The sequence below is a fragment of the Tamandua tetradactyla genome, chromosome 3 (genome assembly GCF_023851605.1).
Source record: "Tamandua tetradactyla isolate mTamTet1 chromosome 3, mTamTet1.pri, whole genome shotgun sequence".
Taxonomy (NCBI): domain Eukaryota; kingdom Metazoa; phylum Chordata; class Mammalia; order Pilosa; family Myrmecophagidae; genus Tamandua; species Tamandua tetradactyla.
The window spans coordinates 14,665,390-14,686,930 of record NC_135329.1 but is presented as its reverse complement, the minus strand read 5'-3'; the positions used below and the strand labels follow the sequence as shown (position 1 = coordinate 14,686,930).

Below are 21,541 nucleotides of genomic sequence, written 5' to 3'. Positions count from 1 at the left end.
CTGGCAACGAGACTTGTAGGGCTCATCCTATGCTCCCCTTCTCTATCCAACCCCACCTCACCTCCTCCAGCAACCAAAAACAAAAACTTGTACCCAAATCAGTAAAAAAAACGGAAAAACAAATACGACAACCTGGGGCTTCAGCTACATCCAGGAACCAGGCTGCTTGCCTACATCACCACATAAAACATGTCTACTCCAGGAGAATTTATGCCTACATCACCAGATGAAACATGTCTACTCTAGGAGAATTCATCTCTAAGTTGACACTAACTATGCCACAGAAAGGAAATGACTTACTCTAGGGTGGCACTTGAGAGCCTGGACAGCTGCCCCAATCTCCTTAATCCAGCTGTGCATGTCTTCTGGACTGTCCGCCTGCAAAACATCCACAGCACTTATAGAGAAAGTTTTGGCACTGGGATTTCAGCTTTCAAATCTCTGACTCAGTTTTGAAATTCATAAAACCACACCATTAGAGTTGGAAGGGATCTCAGAGATCATGTGGTCCAGTGGCTTTCAAACTTTTGGGACATGTTTTCCTGGAAAATCTTATTTGACACTCAATAAATAAAACAGCTCAAAGTGGGGCTTCCCTGAAGTGGGGTAGAAGTCATGGAGGTGGGGAGGGGTGGGTGGCTTAGAGCCCCTTGCCCTGTTGAAGTCACTCAGTCTCACTGGAAAACTACTGACCTGCTCCAGCTGATGAATTTTACAAAAAAAAGGAAAATGAGGCCCAGAAAGTTAAAGCTCAAGGTTGTTAAGAATGGTCTAGATTTGCGTCTTACAATGCAGTCAACTTTTCACTATAACCATCTGTGGTTATAGTGGGAATAATTCAATTTTCCACTATATGGAAATAATTCCATTCTAAAATCCAGCCCCATTAGAGCCAAATCCCTATGCAAATCTTCCTGGATATGTATTATCTCCAGAAAACAGGGCTTCTCTCAAAACTCAAACTATTGAGTCACTCTGAGATCTCAGGTCTGTCCTGAATCTCCATCAAGGCCTCAAGAGTTACTGAACTTGGAGAACAAAGCTTAACAATATGTAGGACAATGCTAAGGAGATAAGTATTTTTTCCCCAGAAACACCCTACCAACCCCAGAAGGGGGCAGCAGCGACTCTGAAGAAAAGGAGAAAATCAAGAGGCTCACGACTCCCTCTGTGTTCCCATGACTCTCCAACTTATAAATTCAAGTGAATCTAGCAAATATTTACTGAAAGCCCGTTACAGGGTCACACACTACATCAGGGACCACGCATAGGAATGAATTCTGATATCGGTCAATCTCCTTCAGTCCCACTGCACCGTCCCCTAACACTTCCACCCAAACACACAAGCATGCACTGACATGCGCCTACAAATGTGCACACGCTACAGCCCAGGCGGCCAAGTTCTCCACATCTACCCCTCACTTTCCCCATCCCAAGAATGACTGATTCTCTTTGCACTGTATCAGGATAAAACAAAACCCACTTAAAAAATTTTTTAAAATCCTCACATTTGCATCTTCATCCTTTTCTGCCAACTCCACACAATCCCTCTTTGGTTAGATGTGTGCAAAACACACTTGCAAGGGGCACAGTTTCATGAGGCACACTAGGTCTAAAAAGGTGCTATAACAGGTGCCCTAAGCAAACACCCCTCTCCTGCACTATGACGGCAAATTTACCCAAACTTTCTCTCCCCTTGTCTTGTTCCTAGTTATATGACAACTTGGAGGTTTCACAAATGTCTTAGATTGAATTGTGTCCCCAAAAAAGATATGGCAAGTCTGGAAGTCCTAACCCCGGTCTCATGGACGTGATTTTCACTGGAACAGGATCTCTGAAGATGGGATTAGCTGAGATGAACCCAAATTAGAGCAGGGTAAGCCCTGATGCAGTGTGCCTAGTGCCCTCATAAGGAGAGGAAATTTGGAGGACAGGCAGAAGAGAGAGAAGGTGGGCATGTGATGGACGTAGAGATGGGGTGGTGCCACGATTGTGGGCGAGTCACTGCTAGAACCCCACAGGCTGCAGAGAGAGCGACACCTTGATTGTGGACTTCTCGCTTTCAGAACTACGAGCCAGCTCATTTCTGTTGTTGTAAGCCACTCAGTCTGTGGTACCTCATTGCAGCGGTGCTAAGACACTAAGACACCACCAGAAAAGACAAATCCATCCCTGATCCAAAAGGAGAGTCAGGGCAAGGTCTCCAAGGTCCTTCCAGAAAGTAATTTACCAAGATCAGGGCTCGCCTGTTCCACAAAGAGAACTATTGGGAGACTTAAATGAGCTCATTTAGAACAGTGTCTAATAAATAGTAAGGGCTCCGTAAATATTAATGTTGTTTTTATTATTATTTGAGGGACACAAATGAAGGCTTAAATTCCACCATAATAAATGTGTTCACTGTGTTCTACCTGAGGTCTTTTTTTTTTTTTTTGATTTCTCATAATTTCCTCATCCTCAAATTGCACATAATTTCCACCTCAAAGGATACAACTGTCAGGATAAAACAACGTATTTAGGGGGTAAAAAGATTAGTCTGCATTTAAATGAGATGGATGTAATTAAATTGCCCATTAGTAAAAAAACATCTATTAGAATTTCCCTCTTGGGGAAGCAGATGATTAGGAAAGGGGATATGCTAGAATGCAGAAGGAAAGACAGATAAGGAGCTGAGTGAGAGACAAACATCCCCCTTGTCACAGTTTTACACAGGAGACTTGGCATTTCCATAAACAGACTGGAAAATCCCCATGACAATCCAATCATCAGCTTCTAGGGGTATTGAGCTGCTTCTACTCCTCCCACCACCTAGCAAAGTGGCCCCACTATGTCCAGTGTTACCCCCACAGCCCAGGCCACATATCTGCTTGGCCATCGAGGCACTACCTCACCAACAAACTCTCACATCTTCCCTAGGAACATTAACCTTTGGCACCTTTTTACCCCAGCCTCTGTTTAACAAGGAATCACTGAATCAGAAAACCAGGAATCTCCTGATTGAATAGCTAGGAACTCAAGTACAAGAAGCAAAATACAAACTATTTTGTTTATAGCTTAAACTATACTTTAAACTTTTTTCTTTGTCCTTTTCCTATTTTAAAGTAATCAGTGCTAAGGACAATACAGTCTAACACTCTGTCACCGACTTGTGTGTCCCCTGACAACTACTCTTTTTCTTGAAGATAAATCGAGCTTCTTCAGGTTTACTGAGCTTCTTCCTTGGAAGCAGCAGGTTGGAACGCTACTGCAGCAATGACAGGGACAACTGCAGCACCTTAGCACCAAACTGTACTAGGAATCATATCATTATACTCTTTCCCCTATTCCACGACACACCGTTTTCACCTAGGAACAAATGACTGACAGACAAACCCTCAGTCAAATTTATTCAGACCTAGGTTCTCAAAATGAACGAAATGAGCCTGTTACTATAAGGAAAATGTGACAGGTTTTTTTTTTTTTTTGCCTATGATAATTTTCGAGCTTTAAAAGAAAATATTACAATTTCAGAAAACTTGTATCTTCCTCCATGAGTTTGACAGCTTTCCATACTTCAAGATGTTTTTGATGAGATCGGTGGTGATCTTAATGAATGTTATTTGTTTGTTATTTGTAATAGTTCATGCAAGAATTTATTTAGTTGTAGTGATGATGGGGGAAAAATATAACTTTAAAGAACCCCTCACAATCAAATTCACCTACAATATGCACTATTACGTATAATCCCAATAAAGAGCTACCATCACTGCTATCCATTCCCGAATTTTGAGTTCAACCTCATTAACAATTCTGTACATATTAGGTAATCACTTCCCCTTCTTTAGCTTCTGTCTCTCTGGGTACCCTATATTCTACATTTTTGATTTTTTGGCATGGGCAGGCTCTGGAAATCAAACCCGGATCTCCAGCATGGCAGCCGAGAATTCTAGCACTGAACTATTCATGTATTAGTTTTTATTAGTGAAATCATATAAAGTCTGTCCTTTTGCATCTGGCTTATTTTACTTCCTCAAGGGTCATCCATCTTGCCATGTGCTTCAGGACATCATTTCATCTATACTGCTGCATAATATTCCATCATATGTAAATAACATATTTTGTTTATCCACTCAACTATTCATGGATGGATTGTTTCCATCTTTCGGCAATTGTAGATAAGGCCAGTACTATGAACATTGGTGTGCAAATGTCTGTTCCTATTCCTTTCAGGTATTCTGGGTTTATACTGAGCAGCATAATTGCTGGGTTGTAGGGCAACTCAATATTTAACTTTCTGAGAAACTGCCACACTATGTTTCATAGTCGCTGCACCATTACACATTCCCACCAGCAGTGAATAAGTGTTCTAATTTCTAAATATCCTCTCCAAAAGCTGTAGTTTTCTGTTTGTTTCACAGCAGCCATTCTTACAGGTGTGAGATGATAATCTCATTAATGTTATTTTTGATACTATATAATATCAACATTTGGAAAATCAGCATACCTTAGTGGGACCACTATTTTCCAAATAATCAATGTATACTGTTATAAAGCCATGCATGAGCAATAAGGATCTATTCAAAATACTAAACTGATTGGCGGATTTTAATGTAACAGTATGAAAGTTCATTAATATGGTTTCAGATTCTACATAGCTCCGAATTATTAGGAAATTACCATTTGTGAAGTTTTGGTGCTGAATCAGAGAATATCCACAATTATCTGAAAAGGCTATTAAAATACTCATCCCTCTTCCAACCTTATATCCATGTGAGGCCAGATTTTCTTCATATTCTTCAATCAAAACAACATATGGCCACAGATTGAAAGCAGAAGCTGATATGAGGATCCTGCTGTCTTCTATTAAGCCAGCCATAAAATAGATTTGCAAAAATATAAAACAATGATACTCTTCTCACTAAATTTTTTTTTTTTTTGGTTTGGAAATTTAGTTATTTTTCATAAAATAGTCTATTTAAATTTCACTCTGGGGTCCTTAAAATTTTTGGTTGTATAAAGGAGTCTTGAGACCAAAAAGGTTGAGAATCTGAATCTAACATCCTGATTTTGTGAATTAACCTTTAGAGGGATGAAGTGCCTTACTCAGGATCACACAACTCATCAGTAAAGAGCCAAGATTAGTCTTCAAAACACATTTTTATATACCATTATAATGCTTTTTAATCTATATTCTCCTAGTTTCTATTCTCTTTTGACTAAGGGCTATAAAGAGATCTGTCTAGGGTGGGCCATGGTGGCTCAGCAGGTAAGAGTGCTTGCCTGCCATGCCCAAGGACCTGGGTTCGACTCCCAGTGCCTGCCCATGTAAAAAAATAATAATAATAATAAAAAAATTAAAAAAAAAAGAGATCTGTCTATCCACTCATTTATTTATTCAGAAACATGAGGAACAGAAGGAGAATCAGGAGCGAACAGAAGCTTCTGGTAAATGTACATATACTCATGAAGATGGTAAGTGTTCTTTGAATATTTTTTGTTGGGCTTCATGTCTCCCAAATCACTATCTCTAATCTAAAACTCTTGCTTGAACTTCTAGCCAGTATATAGCTTTTCACTTAACAAATACTAATTTAGTACCACCAATGTGTCAGACACTGTATGTCCAATGATCTTCATAATGTCTCTCCTTGGATGTCCCATAGACCCTGTAAACTCAGAACCACCATGCTGAACTTGTCTTTCCTCTCAACAGTTCCTCCTCTCATGGGGCCCATCAGCCACCCTGAAGCTCATGCCCAAATGCCTTCTTCTCTCTCCCTTGACCTCCATATCCACCCAACTCTCAAGTCCTGGAAAGCCTACCTCTTTAATAACTTTTCAATTTTCTAATTCTCCAAACCTGTCCTAGTTCAGGGTTCTTTTATCCCTCTCCTGAATTATTCAACAATCTTGGAACTGGTCTCTCTTAGTTCCATCCCACCCTTTTCTCAAGTGTTCTCTACATGACATTAGGTCAAGCAAGAGAACATATCATAAAAGGGAGCAGGGTTGAGGGTCGTCATCTCTGTTTTACAGATGAGGAAACAAAGGTGCCAAGTGTTAAATGACTTGCCCAAGTGATATTTTTTAAAGGGCAAATCTGATGCCATCACTCCCTATGTTCCTTTTATCAACAGGCATTTTGGATATGTGCTGTGCCCTTTGCTTGGGGCACTCTTCCCCCAACTGATTCAACTTAGATAAATCTTCTTCCTTCAGGGGCACAACTCCTTCCAGGGAGGTTGTTTCATACATTGTCAAACTGCTGGATCCTTCTGTCAAGAGTACACTTCCCATCCTTTGATCACCACTTAAATGATTTAATTTGCATAAATTAACATTTACTCTTTGTGCTGTAAAGTTCCATGGGTTCTGACAAATGCATAGTCATGATTCCACAATAACAGTATCATACAGAATAGTGACACCACTCTAAAATCAATCCTCTGTGCATCACCTTTTCAAACCTATCCCTCCCACCCCCAGACACACACACACTGGCTTTCATTGCCTATTTGCTTCTTGAGTTCAGGGTCTGTCCTGCTTAATATGGTGTCCCCAGCATGTCACAAATGCCAAGCACTATTAAGGGTACTTTACAAATATATGTTGAATGCAAGAACTGGAAAGTCTTTTGTTGAAGCTACAGGTTAAACGTTTATCCCTGAGCGGCAACTGTGACGGTTAATAAATGGCTCTAACACCTACAGCAACCCTTTCCCCAGCAACTGTTTACTTCCAAGCCTCCCTCATGCCATCTCTCTGTGGCTGGCATGTGCTTGTCTGAATGAATAAAACCCACTATGGCTAAGGCTGCTAGCAGGTCTCCTGGCCTCAGGCAGAAGGACAGGCTCAGAGGGAGTCGGGCCAGTGGGAGCTGCTGCTCAAGGATGGCAGAGGAGGCCGAGACCTGCTATGGAAGGGAGGGTGGTTAGTGGGGAAAGTCACTCAAGAGCAGAAGAGAAAGGGAGCTGGGAACTCTGAAAAGCCTTTCTGGGGTAGTTCCACATTTAAACCAACACAAGATGTGTCAGTTTTAATGCCAGAAAAGCAGTATGACCATAATGCTGTGTGAATTAGGGCATGCTCTGTGGATTGCCAGGACTCTGGTCTGAAAGTCTAGGCTCTGGTTAGAAAGCTGCCTTTCTAGCGCCTACGATTTTAGAAGGAGTTGGGAGAACTCCAAAGCTGTGGGTGGAGGGAAGAAGCTTCTGATAACTGAATCGTCAGAGTCCAAACAATGGCTTTCTCTGTGCAGCTGGGCTTTGCACCTGGTGCTGCACAGGGTCCTCTGTGCTGATGTCCTTCCGCACACAGTGATGTCCACACACATAACTGGGCTATAAATACCCTCCAAAGGAGAAGTGAAATCACTGACCAGTTCTCCTTTTCTCTACTTAGTTGGAGCCCGCTGGTACAAACTCACATTTCCCAGTACAGTGGCTTAACCTGCTTTTATTATTTTATGGTTGGGAAGATTTGGCAAACATCCTGTTTAGAACAAAATGGGGCTCAGATTTACTACCAGGGGCTAAATTTACCACCTAGAGAAGTCAAACAAAAGAAAAGAGAAAGCAAAGGAAAGGGGAAGGCCAAGTGGTACACCATTCACAGAGATGCAACTTCAAACACTTCTCAAGATAAGCATTTTACCTGTACGTAGAAGGTCCTGGAGGTTGTTATTATTTCAAACAGGTTGTCCCTCATTAAGAGATCACTAGACAAAGAAGGAAAGAGAGTTACCAGGCATGCTAGTGCATACACTGAGGACCTGATCTGCCCTGACCATCAGAAGTGGGGGAGGAGTTCAAGGCATCCTTCCTTCAGCTCCAGGGGTTGCCTCTAGCCCCACTACCTGGAGGGTCTCACGGTGTTTTCCCTTCCTAGTGCATCTCCCCCACCAGCTTTACAAAGCTCCAGCACACCCCTCACCTCCTACAGTTTCTTTTTTTTAATGGCTGAGGTATATGTAGTGCTGACGTACAAAGTACTGTTTTGAGTGATTTTTCCTGCACTGTTTCATCCAATCTTCAAAATCTAATGAAGCATGTGTGATTTTCCTGTTTTACAGATGGGGAAACTCAGGCTCAGAGAGTTTACATGACTTGCCCATGATGCCCAGAGTTAAGAAATGGCGGAACCAGGATATGAGCCCAGGTCTGCTTCCAGGACCTATTATTTTAATTACACTGTTATTGTTTGCCTCTCCTAAGGGAGCCAAATCTTCAATTTCCAAAACCTTCCATCACCCAAGCAGCAACCTCATCAACTTCACTAAGTTCCTGTCCTCTGCCTCATTGTACTGGGCACAGGGCATGGGAAGCCTAAGAGGAGAAAGGGAAAGTGAGAGCAGATGACTTTAAGATGCTTCAAACTGGGTGTGGATTTTGGAAGAGGAATCCAGACTTCGTAAGGAAGAAGGCAAGGAGTATCTGATGTTCAACAACAACCCTTAAACCAACCAAAATTATTCACAGTAGTAAATGCCTGATGTGTCTATCCAGCATAGGTGAGAAATATAAAGAGCACAGTAATATAAGACGTTAGGTGGTTGTGTTAAATGCCTAGAGTTAGAATAATTCCAAGGAAGTACTGATCCCAGGCAGGGCTGGTTTCATGAACATGGACATGGAGGGAAATGGAAGGGGTCTGGCCAGTAACATGGGTACAAGCAAAGGAAGACGAGAAGACTAAACACCCGCACGGGAAGGAACGACAAGCCTGGGTTTGGACAGACTCTACTCAGGGAAAAGTTATTCTGAGAAAAATTTTAAAACTTTGTGAACCCTTGCAACTCCAATTATAAAATGGAGACAAGAACATCCATTTATCATTTATCATTGTAAAGACCAGTTATAATGTATCTAAAGTATCGGGCACAATAGGTGTCATATGGTAGTCACTTGAAACACCTTTTACTAATTATTACTATTACTTTCTCAGTTTCTGAATGGCTCTTCTTTCTGGCTAAAATATTTTAAGCTTTTCAACTATTCAAGTACATACAATACAATCATACAATCAATTTACTGAGGAGGTGAAAGCAGAGCAGGTAGGAAATCATCACCCCTTTCATATCCCACTTCTCCTGCTACATGCTGCACTTCAATTCAATTTAACAAATGTGCACAGACCATGCCGATTCCCCAAACCCCCTGCTTAGGTTAGGGAGAGGTCACATGATTTAACAGGCCTGAAACCAACAGAGCCCATGGGGACTTCTTTCCCTGCTGGTTTCCAACTCCCTGAATTCTGAGTTTAGTCTGCCCCCCGCAGAGTTATAGATTTAGAGACAACTGGAGGCACTCCTAGGGCTGCCCCTTATCCCCACGTGCCCACGAATTTCTACACAGGAAAATGCCTCCAGAGTCAGGAACAATGACGACTCCAGTCGTGTCCAAGGACTCTCCTCTCCTCACTGCAAACCTCTCGAGCCAAGCTCCTGGAACTTCCAGCATAGCTGCTTTCATTAATTACATGCGGGTACGACGAACTTCTCTAATCTTCCCTACTCTGCAACTGCCTTTTGCAAGACTCACTGCAGTGCTTTCGTACTGGACACTTTGTCTTCCTGTCAGACCCTCCCATGTCTTCATGAGAACGAATCTACCTGCTGCTAATAATTCTAACTTCCCCATGACTCTGGCTTTGTATGCGTGGTCCATGGGATGGGGAGAGAGACACACACACACCAGTCTCTTCTAGGGACTGCAGGCTAAGGCTTCCTTGATGCCCAGATTCTCACGGAGTCTCTAGAGCTTAGTTCTAAGAGCATCTATAACTGGCGTTAGATAAGGGAGAGCACATTTTTTTGTTTATTTTTTAATGGAAAAGATACATTTATTTTGGTAAATAACCTATTGTTTTTTTTTTTTCCTTCTTAAATATTTATTTATTTTTAATGGAGAACTCATCACATACTTCATGCAGTCCATATGTGGTATACAATCAAGGGCTAAGGAAGAGCTCTTGACCAGGGGCCTCAGTTCCCAAACTCAGACTATGCTCCAATGGCACTTGGAAAGTAACCATTTCCTACTGGAAAGAGGAACACATTAAAAATCCTTGTTCTTAGTGTCCAGTGTGAGTAACCCATTGGAGAGCTGCTGTGAATCACATTTTTGTTCATGGGACATCAGAAACTTGTCAAAAGGAGGGTAAGAGAAAAGGCATAAGTTCAGGGAAGAGGCCCTGGCATAAGCAGTGATCTGACCAGAGGTGCTGAAAAGTTAGGCATTGTCTAAGGGCTCAGGCTCCCCCTCTGAGCCCCGGACCTCCTGGAGACTGAGAACATCTGAACACCATGCTCTTCTTTGTTTCTTCATCAGTTAATTAGGATGTAGGTACATGTCCTAAGGAGCCAGCGTCAGATAATGGGAAGAGAGTAGGTTTGTCCAGCGTAATCTTGCGGCTGGGTCAGCTTGGATGCAATGAGTTAGCCACAACAAGACGTCAGGCCCCCAGCCCTTGCTCTGGAAAGAAGAGAGACCCTTGAATAGAGCATCGGAGGGCAGCAAATGAAGATTGAAGAGGACCAAAGGGGGCTCTGTTCAGAAAAGAATGAGGAGAGACAACAATTACCCAGACTTGACCAGACACTCATGCGTCTTGAGGACGTCCTTTAGGAAGATCGTGCGCAGTGGCTCTCGGTCCTGGTGGGGAAATATGGAAAAGAAGCATGAGTATATCTGCATAATGCTACAATCCAGCTCACAGACACCCCTCTCTTCTCAGAGATGGCTGGGTAAAACCAGTTTGGCACATAAGACAAGGTCTCACACTAAGGCATCAAAGGTAAAAAAAAAAAAAAAAATCTAAGATTTGCTAGGTTTTGACCACAAAGCAGCTCTGTAGAGGCTGGAAGATCACTTTACTATCACTGTCAACACACACATACAGATTGGATGGAGAAAAGAGGAGGTGGCTGTCAGTGTGTGCCCACACCTCTAAACGGGCACACGTACTTGTGTGGGAATGGACTTCGGTCCCTTAGCTTCCACGATCCCCCAGAAGGGCCCCAAAGCTACTACAAACCTGTTCACACTTGAAGTAGCAGATGGTAAAGTCATCGAGTGCAAAGAAGCGACGTTTCCAGCTTTTCCGCTGACATAAAAAATAAAGAGCAGGGCATGAGGAAGGGGTCTCTGGCATTCTGGAGGGTTCTAAACTCCCAGGGACCCAGCCCCATGGAAGCCAGGCTCCCACATCACAGGTCATACCTGACAGACCATATGTGACCCGTCGGGTGGATGTTTGGTTCCAAACATCTGAATGGCTTGGGCTGTGCTGGCCTGGAGAGCTGTAGCTCCTCCTTCCAGTCTCCTCTCCCCTCTTCCCTCCATGCCCACTGGACCAGGGGAGTCACTGAGACCCAATCCAGCCCCTCCTACTGACACTCACCACATTCCCTTGCTTCACACAGTAGCCACTCTTAATGAGGGGAGGCCCGGCGGAAGCGCGGCAGCCCGACGTGGGGATGTAACTCTGAGACCTTCGAAGGATGGCGTGGGAGCCGGGCTCACTCCCTTCCTGCCCATCCCCACCATTCTACAAGGACACAGTGCCCAGGTTAGCACCTCCCTCTCTCCTATACACAGCCACGCTCCCCACCCGGCCCCCTCTGGCCCAATCTCTGGCCTCCTATGCCAGGCAAAGAAGAATTAACAAGAAAATAAGCACTTATTTTGCTTCCATCAGGTACAATCAAGGCTCAGGGAACTTGGGCAGACCCAGGAGAGAAGGAAGTGTGGAGGAAGGGATAAGCACTGGAATGGGAGGAGGGGCAGTGGCCTGTTTCCAGCCCCCCTTGCCTCCCTCAGCACCACATCCACGGGCTTCTGTAGGCGCTCATCTCCCAGGTACAGTGCACAACTGTACTGGCCACACAGCTTCAGGGTGGGGTGGCCTCAATTTCTGCACCACCACTCTCCACACCCACCCCTGTCCTGTATTTTCCTGGCTACCCCATCTGCACGAGGTCCCCAGCTCCCACCCACCCTTTTCTCCAGTAGAGCCCTCTGCGCTCATCACGGGCACCTGACAGATACCACCGGCCCCTCGCCTGCCCTGGCAGCCCCTGCCCCAGCACCTGGTTGATGGGCGTGTGGACCACCATGCCTCCTATGATCTCTGTCTTATAGGCCACCTGGGGCTTCTTCTCCAGAGCAAGAGGAACGGCTGGGCTCTTGATAACTTCAGGAGCCAGGGGGAGGCTCCCACCTTTGGGTACCTAGGAAGATGGGCAGCAAGGTCAATAAGGAGTAGAAGACTTGGGTGGGGGGGGTGGTGCAGAAACAGGACCGGGAGGAGGTGAGCAGTGCCAATATGTTACCAAATTATATTAACACATCTCTTATCCCCAGCCCTTCCACTGATCCAGAATATGAGTAAATCTGCCAACAATCCCCATCACATACAAATTTATGAATTTGTTGAGTACTATCTGTTGAGCTACTATAAACCAACTCTTTTCTGGCCAGGACCAAAGATAAAACAGCAGATACAGATATGGGCCCCACCCTTGTGGCATCTACATGCTAGTAAGGAAGATAGATTAAAAAAAAAAAGTTAAATAATCAACCACAGTAATTTCCAATTGAGGTCCACGTTAAAGAAAATAAACAGGAGCTGCGAAAGAGAACAGCAAGGAAACTTGCTGGAGTAATTAGGGGAGATATCCAGAAGAGGAGATGTTGAAATAGTATACTGGTGGATGAAAAGGAAACAGGAATGTGAGGAAGAGAGAAACAGCATGTAAGGCAGGGGGAACAGATCAGAACATGCACAGTATATGCTCTACTTAAGAGAGCATGGAGCCCAGAGCCTGGGGTTTATTTAATTCATGACCTGTCAGCAAATCATTTCATCACTCTCTAAATGGTCTCAACTGTAAAATGGGTAGAGAAATAATAGTTACGGCATAGAGTTATTGTGATTATCAAATGAGAGAGTATATATATATTTAAAATTTCAAAAACAAATAAATATTAAAGTATTATAAAATAACTGGTATTTTACAAATCATAAGAATCTTTATAAAATTGATCTCTTGGTACAATGAGTTATCTTTGTTCCTCTTTGACAGAGTCATAGCTCTGTGGCTGATCAAAGAATCACAGGATTTTAGGCTATTTAGAGACCACAGCCCAGACATTGCACACTGGCGGCCAACTGGTGGCCCACAGGTAGAATTTGCCTAAATTGTATTTTGTTTGTCCTACATAATGTGTTTTTTAATCCATACTTAAAATCTGGGGTACTTCACATAAAAATCCAGCCAAGTATCAGTTTCCTCTTTACCTGGGGAATATGGTGTTCAGTTTGCCACAGTCCTCACTACCTCCCCAGTACTGAGGCCAAGGGTCAAGATTCCAGAGATCCTCATTTACATTATTGTTTCTCTTCCTCGTCTACTTCACTCATTTAACCTGACACTGGCCAAGTCCAATGAAATCCTTCATTTCGTAAGACAAAAAGGCAGGTCCAAAATAGTCAAGTCATTTGTCCAAAGTAATCAGGAATAAATGATGTGAGATTAAATGCTGCCTCCCAACAGTGGGCTCTCCACAGCATCGTAACACCTTCCTTCACAAGAACCAAACATCCTACTGCATCTGCGGGAAAATAACCACGGACCTTGCGAGAGAGGCTGAAGTCCTCTTCCATTTCTACAGCTCTCAGAGTAAGACCTTCAGGACTGACAAGAATCCATAACCTTTCAAGAGCCATGGCTATAAGGTAACTCTGCCAAAGACAATGACCAATGGTTCCCATTTTCCTTCCAGCTGTGTGTGAGGAAACAGTGGGTACCACTGCCCTGGGGCCCCACGCAGTACGGGCAATGCGTCAGGCTCCATGCTGCATGATCTCTAATCACCACAGCAATATTATCAAGCAGGCAATATTTTTTCCATTTTATAGATGAGGTAACTGAAGCTCATTAAAATCACTTCGTATATTACAAAAGTACTGTAGTCAAAACAGCATGGTACTGGCATAAAGAGAGATATACTGAACAATGGAATATAATTGAGTATTCAGAAAAAGAACCTCTTATCTACAGACCATTGATCTTTGATAAGGCAGTTGAGCTAACCCACCTGGGACAGAGCAGCATAAATCTTTAATAAATGGTGTTTGGAGAATTGGATATCCATATGCAAAAGAATGAAAGAGGATCTGTATCTCACACTCTACACAAAAATTAACTCAAAATGGGCCAAAGACTTAAACATTAGAGTTTAAGACCATAAAACTTTTATAAGAAAATGTATAAATCTTGTAAGAGGAGGTGGTTTCTAGACCTTACACCCAAACCACAAGCATTGACAAAAGAAATAGATAAAACTGGATCTCCTAAAGCTTATTCTTGTGAAGCTTATGTAGGTAGTGGACAAGCTTAGCCTACCTATAGGCATGCCTAAGAGTTACTTCTAGAGAAACTCTTCTGTTGGTCAGATGTGGCCTGCCCCACTCTCTCTAAGCTCAACTCTGCAAGTGAAATCATTGCCTTCTCACTACTGGGTATGTGACATCCAGGAGTGAAAGTCTCCTTGGTGACGTGGGAGATGACTCCCAGGGATGAATCCAACCATGGCACCATGGGATCAACAATTCCATCCTGACCAAAAGGGAGGAAAGAAGTATAACTAAAAGTATCAATGGCAGAGAGAGTTCAAATACAGTTGAGAGGCTACTCTGGAGGTTGCTCTTACGCAAGCTTCAGTTAGAACTTGCTACCTATCATAACCTGCCAGCCCCCAACGAGGACCATTCCAGCCAATCCTAAAGAACACCTAGAGCAATATATAAGATTCCTCAAAGGGGACATTTGCACACCAATGTTTACAGCAGCATTATTTACAATTGCAAGGAGATGGAGACAGCCAAAATGTCCATCAACAAACGAGTGGCTAAACAAACTGTGGTATATACATACGATGGAATATTATGCAGCTCTAAGACAGAATAAACTTATGAAGTATGTAAAAACATGGATGGACCTTGAGAACATTATGCTGAGTGAGACTAGCCAAAAACTAAAGGACAAATACTGGATGGTCTCACTGATATGAACTGACATTAGTGAATAAACTTGGAATATGTCGTTGGTAACAGAGACCATCAGGAGATAGAAATAGGGTAAGATAGTGGGTAATTGGAGCTGAAGGGATACAGACTGTGCAACAGGACTGGATACAAGAACTCAGAAATGGACAGCACAATACTACCTAACTGTAATGTAATTATGTTAAAACACTGAATGAAGTTGCATGTGAGAATGATAGAGGGAGGAGGGCTGGGGACATACATGAAATAGAAAGAAAGAAAGATGTTAAAGATCGAGATGGTATAATCTAGGAATGCCTAGAGTGTATAATGATAGTGACTAAATGTACAAATTTAAAAAATGCTTTTGCATGAGGAAGAACAAAAGAATGTCATTACTGCAGTGTGCTGAAAATAGATGGTAACTAATATTTTAAAATTACAACTAATGTGTAAGACTAAAGCAAAAAACGTTTATTTGGTACAAATCTATACTTTGACTAGTGCATCTCCTAATATAACTTATGTAGATAGTTGATTGAACACATTAAGTACAGGGAACTTTGTATAGGACATGAGATTTTGTTGGTTTGTCCAGGTGATGCCCTAATGAATCCCAGAGTGATTTGATCAGTGAGTGGAAAAGTATTTGCAAAGTCCCCTTCGGGGAATGGTGAGAACGGGGGAAAACTAAACTTCCCCAAGTTGAATTCTTGATATTCTCCCAAGCAGTGTGGACAACCAAAGCTATAGGCTGAGGCCCCAGTCTTGGGGTTTGTTCACATGAAACTTAACCCCACAAAGGATAGGTCAAGTCTACTTAAAATTTAGGCCTAAGAGTCACCCCCAAGAGAGCCTCTTTTGTTGCTCAGATGTGGCCTCTCTCTCCAGCCAACACAGTGAGCAGACTCACCACCCTCCCCCTGTCTACGTGGGACATGACTACCAGGGGTGTGGACCTTCCTGGCAGCGTGGGACAGAAATTCCATCAAGGGACTGAGAAAAACTCTAGAATGAGCTGAGACCCAGCATCAAGGGATTGAGAAAACCTTGTCCACCAAAAGGGGGAAGAGTGAAATGAGACAAAGTGTCAATGGCTGAGAGATTCCAAACAGAGTCGAGAGCTTATCCTGGAGGTTATTCTTATGCATTAAGTAGATATCACCTTGTTATCCAAGATGTAATGGAGAAGCTGGAGGGAACTGCCTGAAAATGTAGAGCTGTGTTCCAGTAGCCATGTTTCTTGATGATGATTGTATAATGATAAAGCTTTCACAATGTGACTGTGTGATTGTGAAAACCTTGTGTCTGATGCTCCTTTTAACTACCTTGTCAACAGGTGAGAGGAACATATGGAATAAAAATAAATAATAAAGGAACAAACGTTAAAATAGATTTAGTTTGAAATGCTAGTGATCAGTGAAAGGGATCAGTAAGGGGTATGGCCTGTAAAATTTTTTTTTTTCTGTTTGTTATATTTTTCTGTTGTCTTTTATTTCTTTTTCTGAATTGATGCTAATGTTCTGGGAAATGATCATGATGATGAATATGCAACTATGTGATGATATTGTGAATTGCTGAGTGTATGTGTTGGGAATGTTTGTTTCTTGTAATTTTTTTTAATTAATAAAATTTAAAAAAAAAAGTGACCAAACTTCAACTAGAGAAACAAATGAAGCTGATTTGGATAGGATTAAGGTAAATCAAAATACAGGGTAAAGGATGATACGGTCCATATCTTAAAACTTCAACTTCTGTGTGAGACCAAAGGAAGGGATATTTATTTGGTGCACAATTTATATTTTGGTTAGTATATTATCTAATTTAACTTTGTACGATCAGTTTACTTGAACACCATAATTATATGGAATCTTGAGTAGGGCATGAGATACTGTTGGTTTGTACTGGTTAGTGTGAAGCCGGGATATATCCCAGGGCAATTTCAGCAGAATATAAAAAAGTATTTGTAAAGTCCCTTTGGGGAACTGGGGAGAAAGAGGAAATATTCAACTTCTCACTCTGGGGAATTCTTGATATTCTTGTAAGCAGTAGGGACAACCAATTCAATAGACTGAGCCCTCAATCTTGGGGTTTGCCCCTATGTAATTTATTCCTGCAAAGGAGAAGCTAAGCCTACTTATAATTATGCCTAAAAGTCACCTCCAGAGAACTTCTTTTGTTGCTCAAATGTGGCCTCTCTCTCTTAGTCAATTCACTTAGTCAATTCCTCCCAACTATATGTGAAATGATTCCTGGGTTATAAATCTCCCTGGCAACATGGGATGGAACTCCCAGGTTTGAGCTGGTACCCAGCATTGAGAAAGCCTTTTTGACCAAAAAGGGGAAAAGAGATATGAAACAAGATAAAATTTTAGAGGCTGGTAGATTTCAGGGTCAAGAGGTTATTCTGGAGGTTATTCTTACACATTATATAAGATATCCCTTTTTAGCTTATGGCATATTGGAGTGGCTGGAGGGAAGTCCCTGAAACTGTTGAGCTGTGTTCTAGGAGCTTGGATTCTTGAAGACAATTGTATAACTATATAACTTTTACAATTTGACTGTGCGATTGTGAAAACCTTGTGTGTGATACTTCTTTAATCCAGGGTATGGACAGATGAATAAAAAAATAAGAATTAAAAAAATTAATACATAATAGGGGATAAAGGGTAAAAATTTGGGTAGACTGAAATACTAGTGGTCAATGAGGGAGGGGTAAAGGGTATAGGATGTATGAGTTTATTTTTACTTTCTATTTGTTTTTCTGGAGTGAGGCAAATGTTCTAAAAATGATCATGGTGAAGAAGACACAACTATGTGATGATTATTGTGAGCCACTGATTGATACCATGTATGGACTGTATGTGTGTGAAGATTCTCAGTAAAAATATTCTTTTAAAAATTGCTTTGACCCCAGGACTCTCCTACTCCCCATGTAAAATATTACTCACCAGCCTAAGTCAGCTCTTCTAACTTGCTCTCCGTTTTGCTTTTATGTGAGGGAATTCTTTATGGCTGCCGATTACTGCAGGGGTATTTCATCATATAACCACCACAGAACAGCAGAAATTTTTCCAGACTACAAAAGGCCCAGTAGAATTCCTGAAGCCCAGCAAAGGAGGAGGGGAGTAACATTTTAGCATTCCCAGTGACCGGAAAAGGACTCTTAGAACTTTGGCTGTTGTATTTCCATTTTGTATCTGGCAACTCACCTAGAAGACCACTGATAGGTAGTGTTAATGCCCTTCATTGGGAGCTGCTTCTGACCAACCTCCCAGCATCTTTCCAAAGTTCTCTTCATTTCGTCCAAGATTTAAATCAGCCTGTAGGGGACAAACTCAACTGAAACTATGCTACATAGCTTGAAAGCCAGGTTCTTCTGGTTTTGTCTATCTCCCAGAGGCTTTATTAAAGTTGTGCCTTCTGCCATTCTCCTATGAAGTGTTCTCTGTTGAGGGAGAACCTCATGGCTCTCATCTGCAATGTGAGAAAACCAAGAATTCATCTTCCTTCCCATTGGGCATAGCCAGACTACTATGAAGAACTATATGATCTATTAAGGGAAACTGTGCTTTAATTCTATTGCTCAATTTTTAACTCTTTTCAGAAAATTCATATCCATCTAGAACCTCAGAATGTGACTTATTTGGAAATAGGGTCTTTGAAGATACAATTAGTTACGATAAGGTCATACTGGACGAGAGTGGGCCCAAAATCCAATGACTGGTATCCTTATGAGAAGAGGACAAAGCACACAGAGAAGAAGGCTACATGAAGACAAAGGCAGAGATAGAATGATGCAGCTACAAACGCAGGCAAATGACCTATTGCCGGCAACGGTGAGAACCTAAGAAGAGGCAAGAAGCGATTCTTCCTCTAGAACCTTCAGAGAGACAGCGGCTCTGCCAATACCGTGATTTTGGACTTCCAGCATCCCAACTGTAAGAGAATAAACTTCTATTGTTTTAAGCCACCCAGTTTGTATTCATTTGTTAAGGTAACCCTTGGAAAATAGTACAGGAAATATTTAGAATTCTCTCAGAGAACCCAATTCTTTCACATGTTGATCATTTTCTTCAATCATAAGGACTCAATGACCAAAGCATATAACGAGCAAAAGTTCTGTGGGCAGAAAAACTGGAACTGTCCTAGTTCTGACAGGACTAGCTATATGACCTTGGGCAACTCACTCTACTCTCTTGGCATTTCCATTTCCACATCTATAAATGGGGATAATAGCATTTGTCCTTCCTATATAGCAAGGTTTTGTGGAGCTAAAATGAAGCCATGGACGTACAAATGGTATGCTATCACTAACACATTTTACAACTGCTATTTGCTTTTGTTGTTGTCATTGTTGTTTGTATGCTGTGTGGTGAGGGTCACATTCCATTCTTTTTCCATGTGAGTATCCCATTATTGCAGCACCATTTGTTGATTTGGGTGGGGGTGCCAGGGAGGAGTGCACGGGCCGGGCATTGAACCCAGGTCTGCCGCATGGCAGGCAAGAATTCTACCACTAAACTACCCTTGCACCTCCTGCTATTTGCTTTTAATATTTTTTTTATAAGCACCTAGGCCTTGGAGGTCAGAGGAACTTGGGTTTGAATCCCAACTCTCCCATTTAATAACCTCTTGACTTTCGACAAGATTCTGATCTCCCTCTTCCTCTGAAAAAAACGGCAGCCTTTTTTGCAACACATCTGCCACCAGAACACAGTTGTTGTGAAAACCATGCTGAATCTTTTTTTTTTTTCCACCATCACTAAATCTTAAGTCTAGATGGGAAAGGAAAAGACGCGTATAAACGCTGCCATCATCAGACATATACGTGTGGCAACTCTACCCTACTGGCCTGCAGAGCCACACATGTGGTGGAATCGACAAAGGAACCACCAGAAAATTTGAGAAGGAGGCAGCTGATATGGGAAAGAGTTCCTTCAAGTATCCCTGGGTTTTGAATAAACTGAAAAGTTGAATGTGAGCATGCTATTATCATTGTTATCTCCCTGTGGAAACTTGAGACCAGCAAGTATTAGGTAACCAACACCGATGCCCTAGGACACAGAGACTTTATCAAAAACATGATTGCAAGCACATCTCGGCCAACTGTGCTGTTCTGACTGCTGCTGCTCGATGCTGGTGGCTCGGAAGCTGGTATCTCCAAGAATGGGCAGACCCACAACCACGTCCTTACTTTTTTTTTGGTAGGCAGAAAATTTATTTGAGAACACAGTAAGAGGACTTCCACAAAGACAGTGGTGAGGTGAGAGGCCATGAGCATGTCCTTCTGGTTTACATGTTGGGTGTGAAACAATAGTTGCTGGTGTTAAAATGGATTGCACTGAGCCACCCTCACCACTGTCTTTGTGGAAGTCCTCTTACTGCGTTACAAAAGAGATATGAGGAAATTGTTAAGGATATTAGCATCTACTTTAATAAAAAATTAAGCTACAACCCCAACACTGTAGCATTTGTGCCAACTCCTGGTTGGAATAAGTGACAATATGCTGGAGCCAAATGCTAACATGTCTTAGTTCAAGGGATGAAAGGTCACCTGCAAGGACAGCAATGCCAGTGGAACCACACTGCTTGGGAGTCTGGATTGCGTCCTGCCACCCTGACAAGCCCTTGTGTGTATCCCTCCAAGATGTCTATAAAATTGGTGGCACTGGTATTGCCCCTGTGGGCAGAGTAGAGACTGGGCTTCTCAAACCAGGCCTGGTGGTTACCTTTGCCCCAGTCAACATTACAACTAAAAGAAAGTCTGTTGAAATGCACCATGAAGCTTTGAGTGAAGCTCTTCCTGGGGATAATTGGGCTTCAATGTCAATAACATTGTCCGTAAAAGATGTTCATTGTGGCAAGATGGCTGGTCATACCAGAAATGGCCCACCTACGGAAGCAGCTGGCTTCCCTGCTCAGGTGATCATCCTGCGGCGTCCAAGCCAAGTCAGTACCGGATATGCCCCTGCGTTGGACTGTCACCTGGCTCACTGTGTTTGTACATTTGCTGAGCTGAAGGGGAAGACTGATTACTATTCTGGGAAGAAGTGGGAAGATGGCCCCAAGTTTCTGAAATCTAGTGATGCTGTCATTGCTGGTATAGTCCCTGGCAAGCCTACGTGTGTTGAGAGCTTCTTTGACTATCGTCCTCTGGGTGGTTTTGCTGTTTGTATACAGGAGACACCACAGTGGCCATCGGTGTCCTCAAGGCAGTGGACAAGAAACCTGCTGGAGCTGGCCAGGTCACCAAGGTTGCCCAGGAATTTCAGAAAGCTAAATGAATATTACCCATAACACCTGCCACCCAGTCTTAACCAGAGGTGGGAGGATGGTCTCAGAACTGTTGGTCTCAATTCGTCTTTTAAGTTTTAACAGCAAAAAACTGGTTAATGATGATAATGCATCCTAAAACCTTCAGAAGGAAAGGAATGTTTTGTGGGTCATTTATTTATTTTGTGTGGCAGTTTTTAAGTTGGATTTTAAAATCAGCACTTTCTAACAAGAACAA

The 21,541-nt window shown here is 42.5% G+C and overlaps 1 protein-coding gene across 7 annotated transcripts in view; it reads right to left on the bottom strand.

The window, feature by feature from the left end:
* PLEKHA2 (pleckstrin homology domain containing A2) overlaps positions 1-21,541 on the bottom strand; it is a 112,148-nt gene that overhangs the window by 4,246 nt on the left and 86,361 nt on the right. For all 7 annotated transcript variants that reach the window (XM_077152528.1, XM_077152529.1, XM_077152531.1 and 4 more), the window contains 6 exons: positions 12,068-12,208; positions 11,380-11,526; positions 11,014-11,082; positions 10,561-10,631; positions 7,633-7,696; positions 301-378 (listed from right to left, as the gene is read on the bottom strand). In XM_077152528.1, coding sequence (XP_077008643.1) covers positions 301-378; positions 7,633-7,696; positions 10,561-10,631; positions 11,014-11,082; positions 11,380-11,526; positions 12,068-12,208 — 570 coding nt within the window. The remainder of the gene's footprint in view (positions 1-300; positions 379-7,632; positions 7,697-10,560; positions 10,632-11,013; positions 11,083-11,379; positions 11,527-12,067; positions 12,209-21,541) is intronic.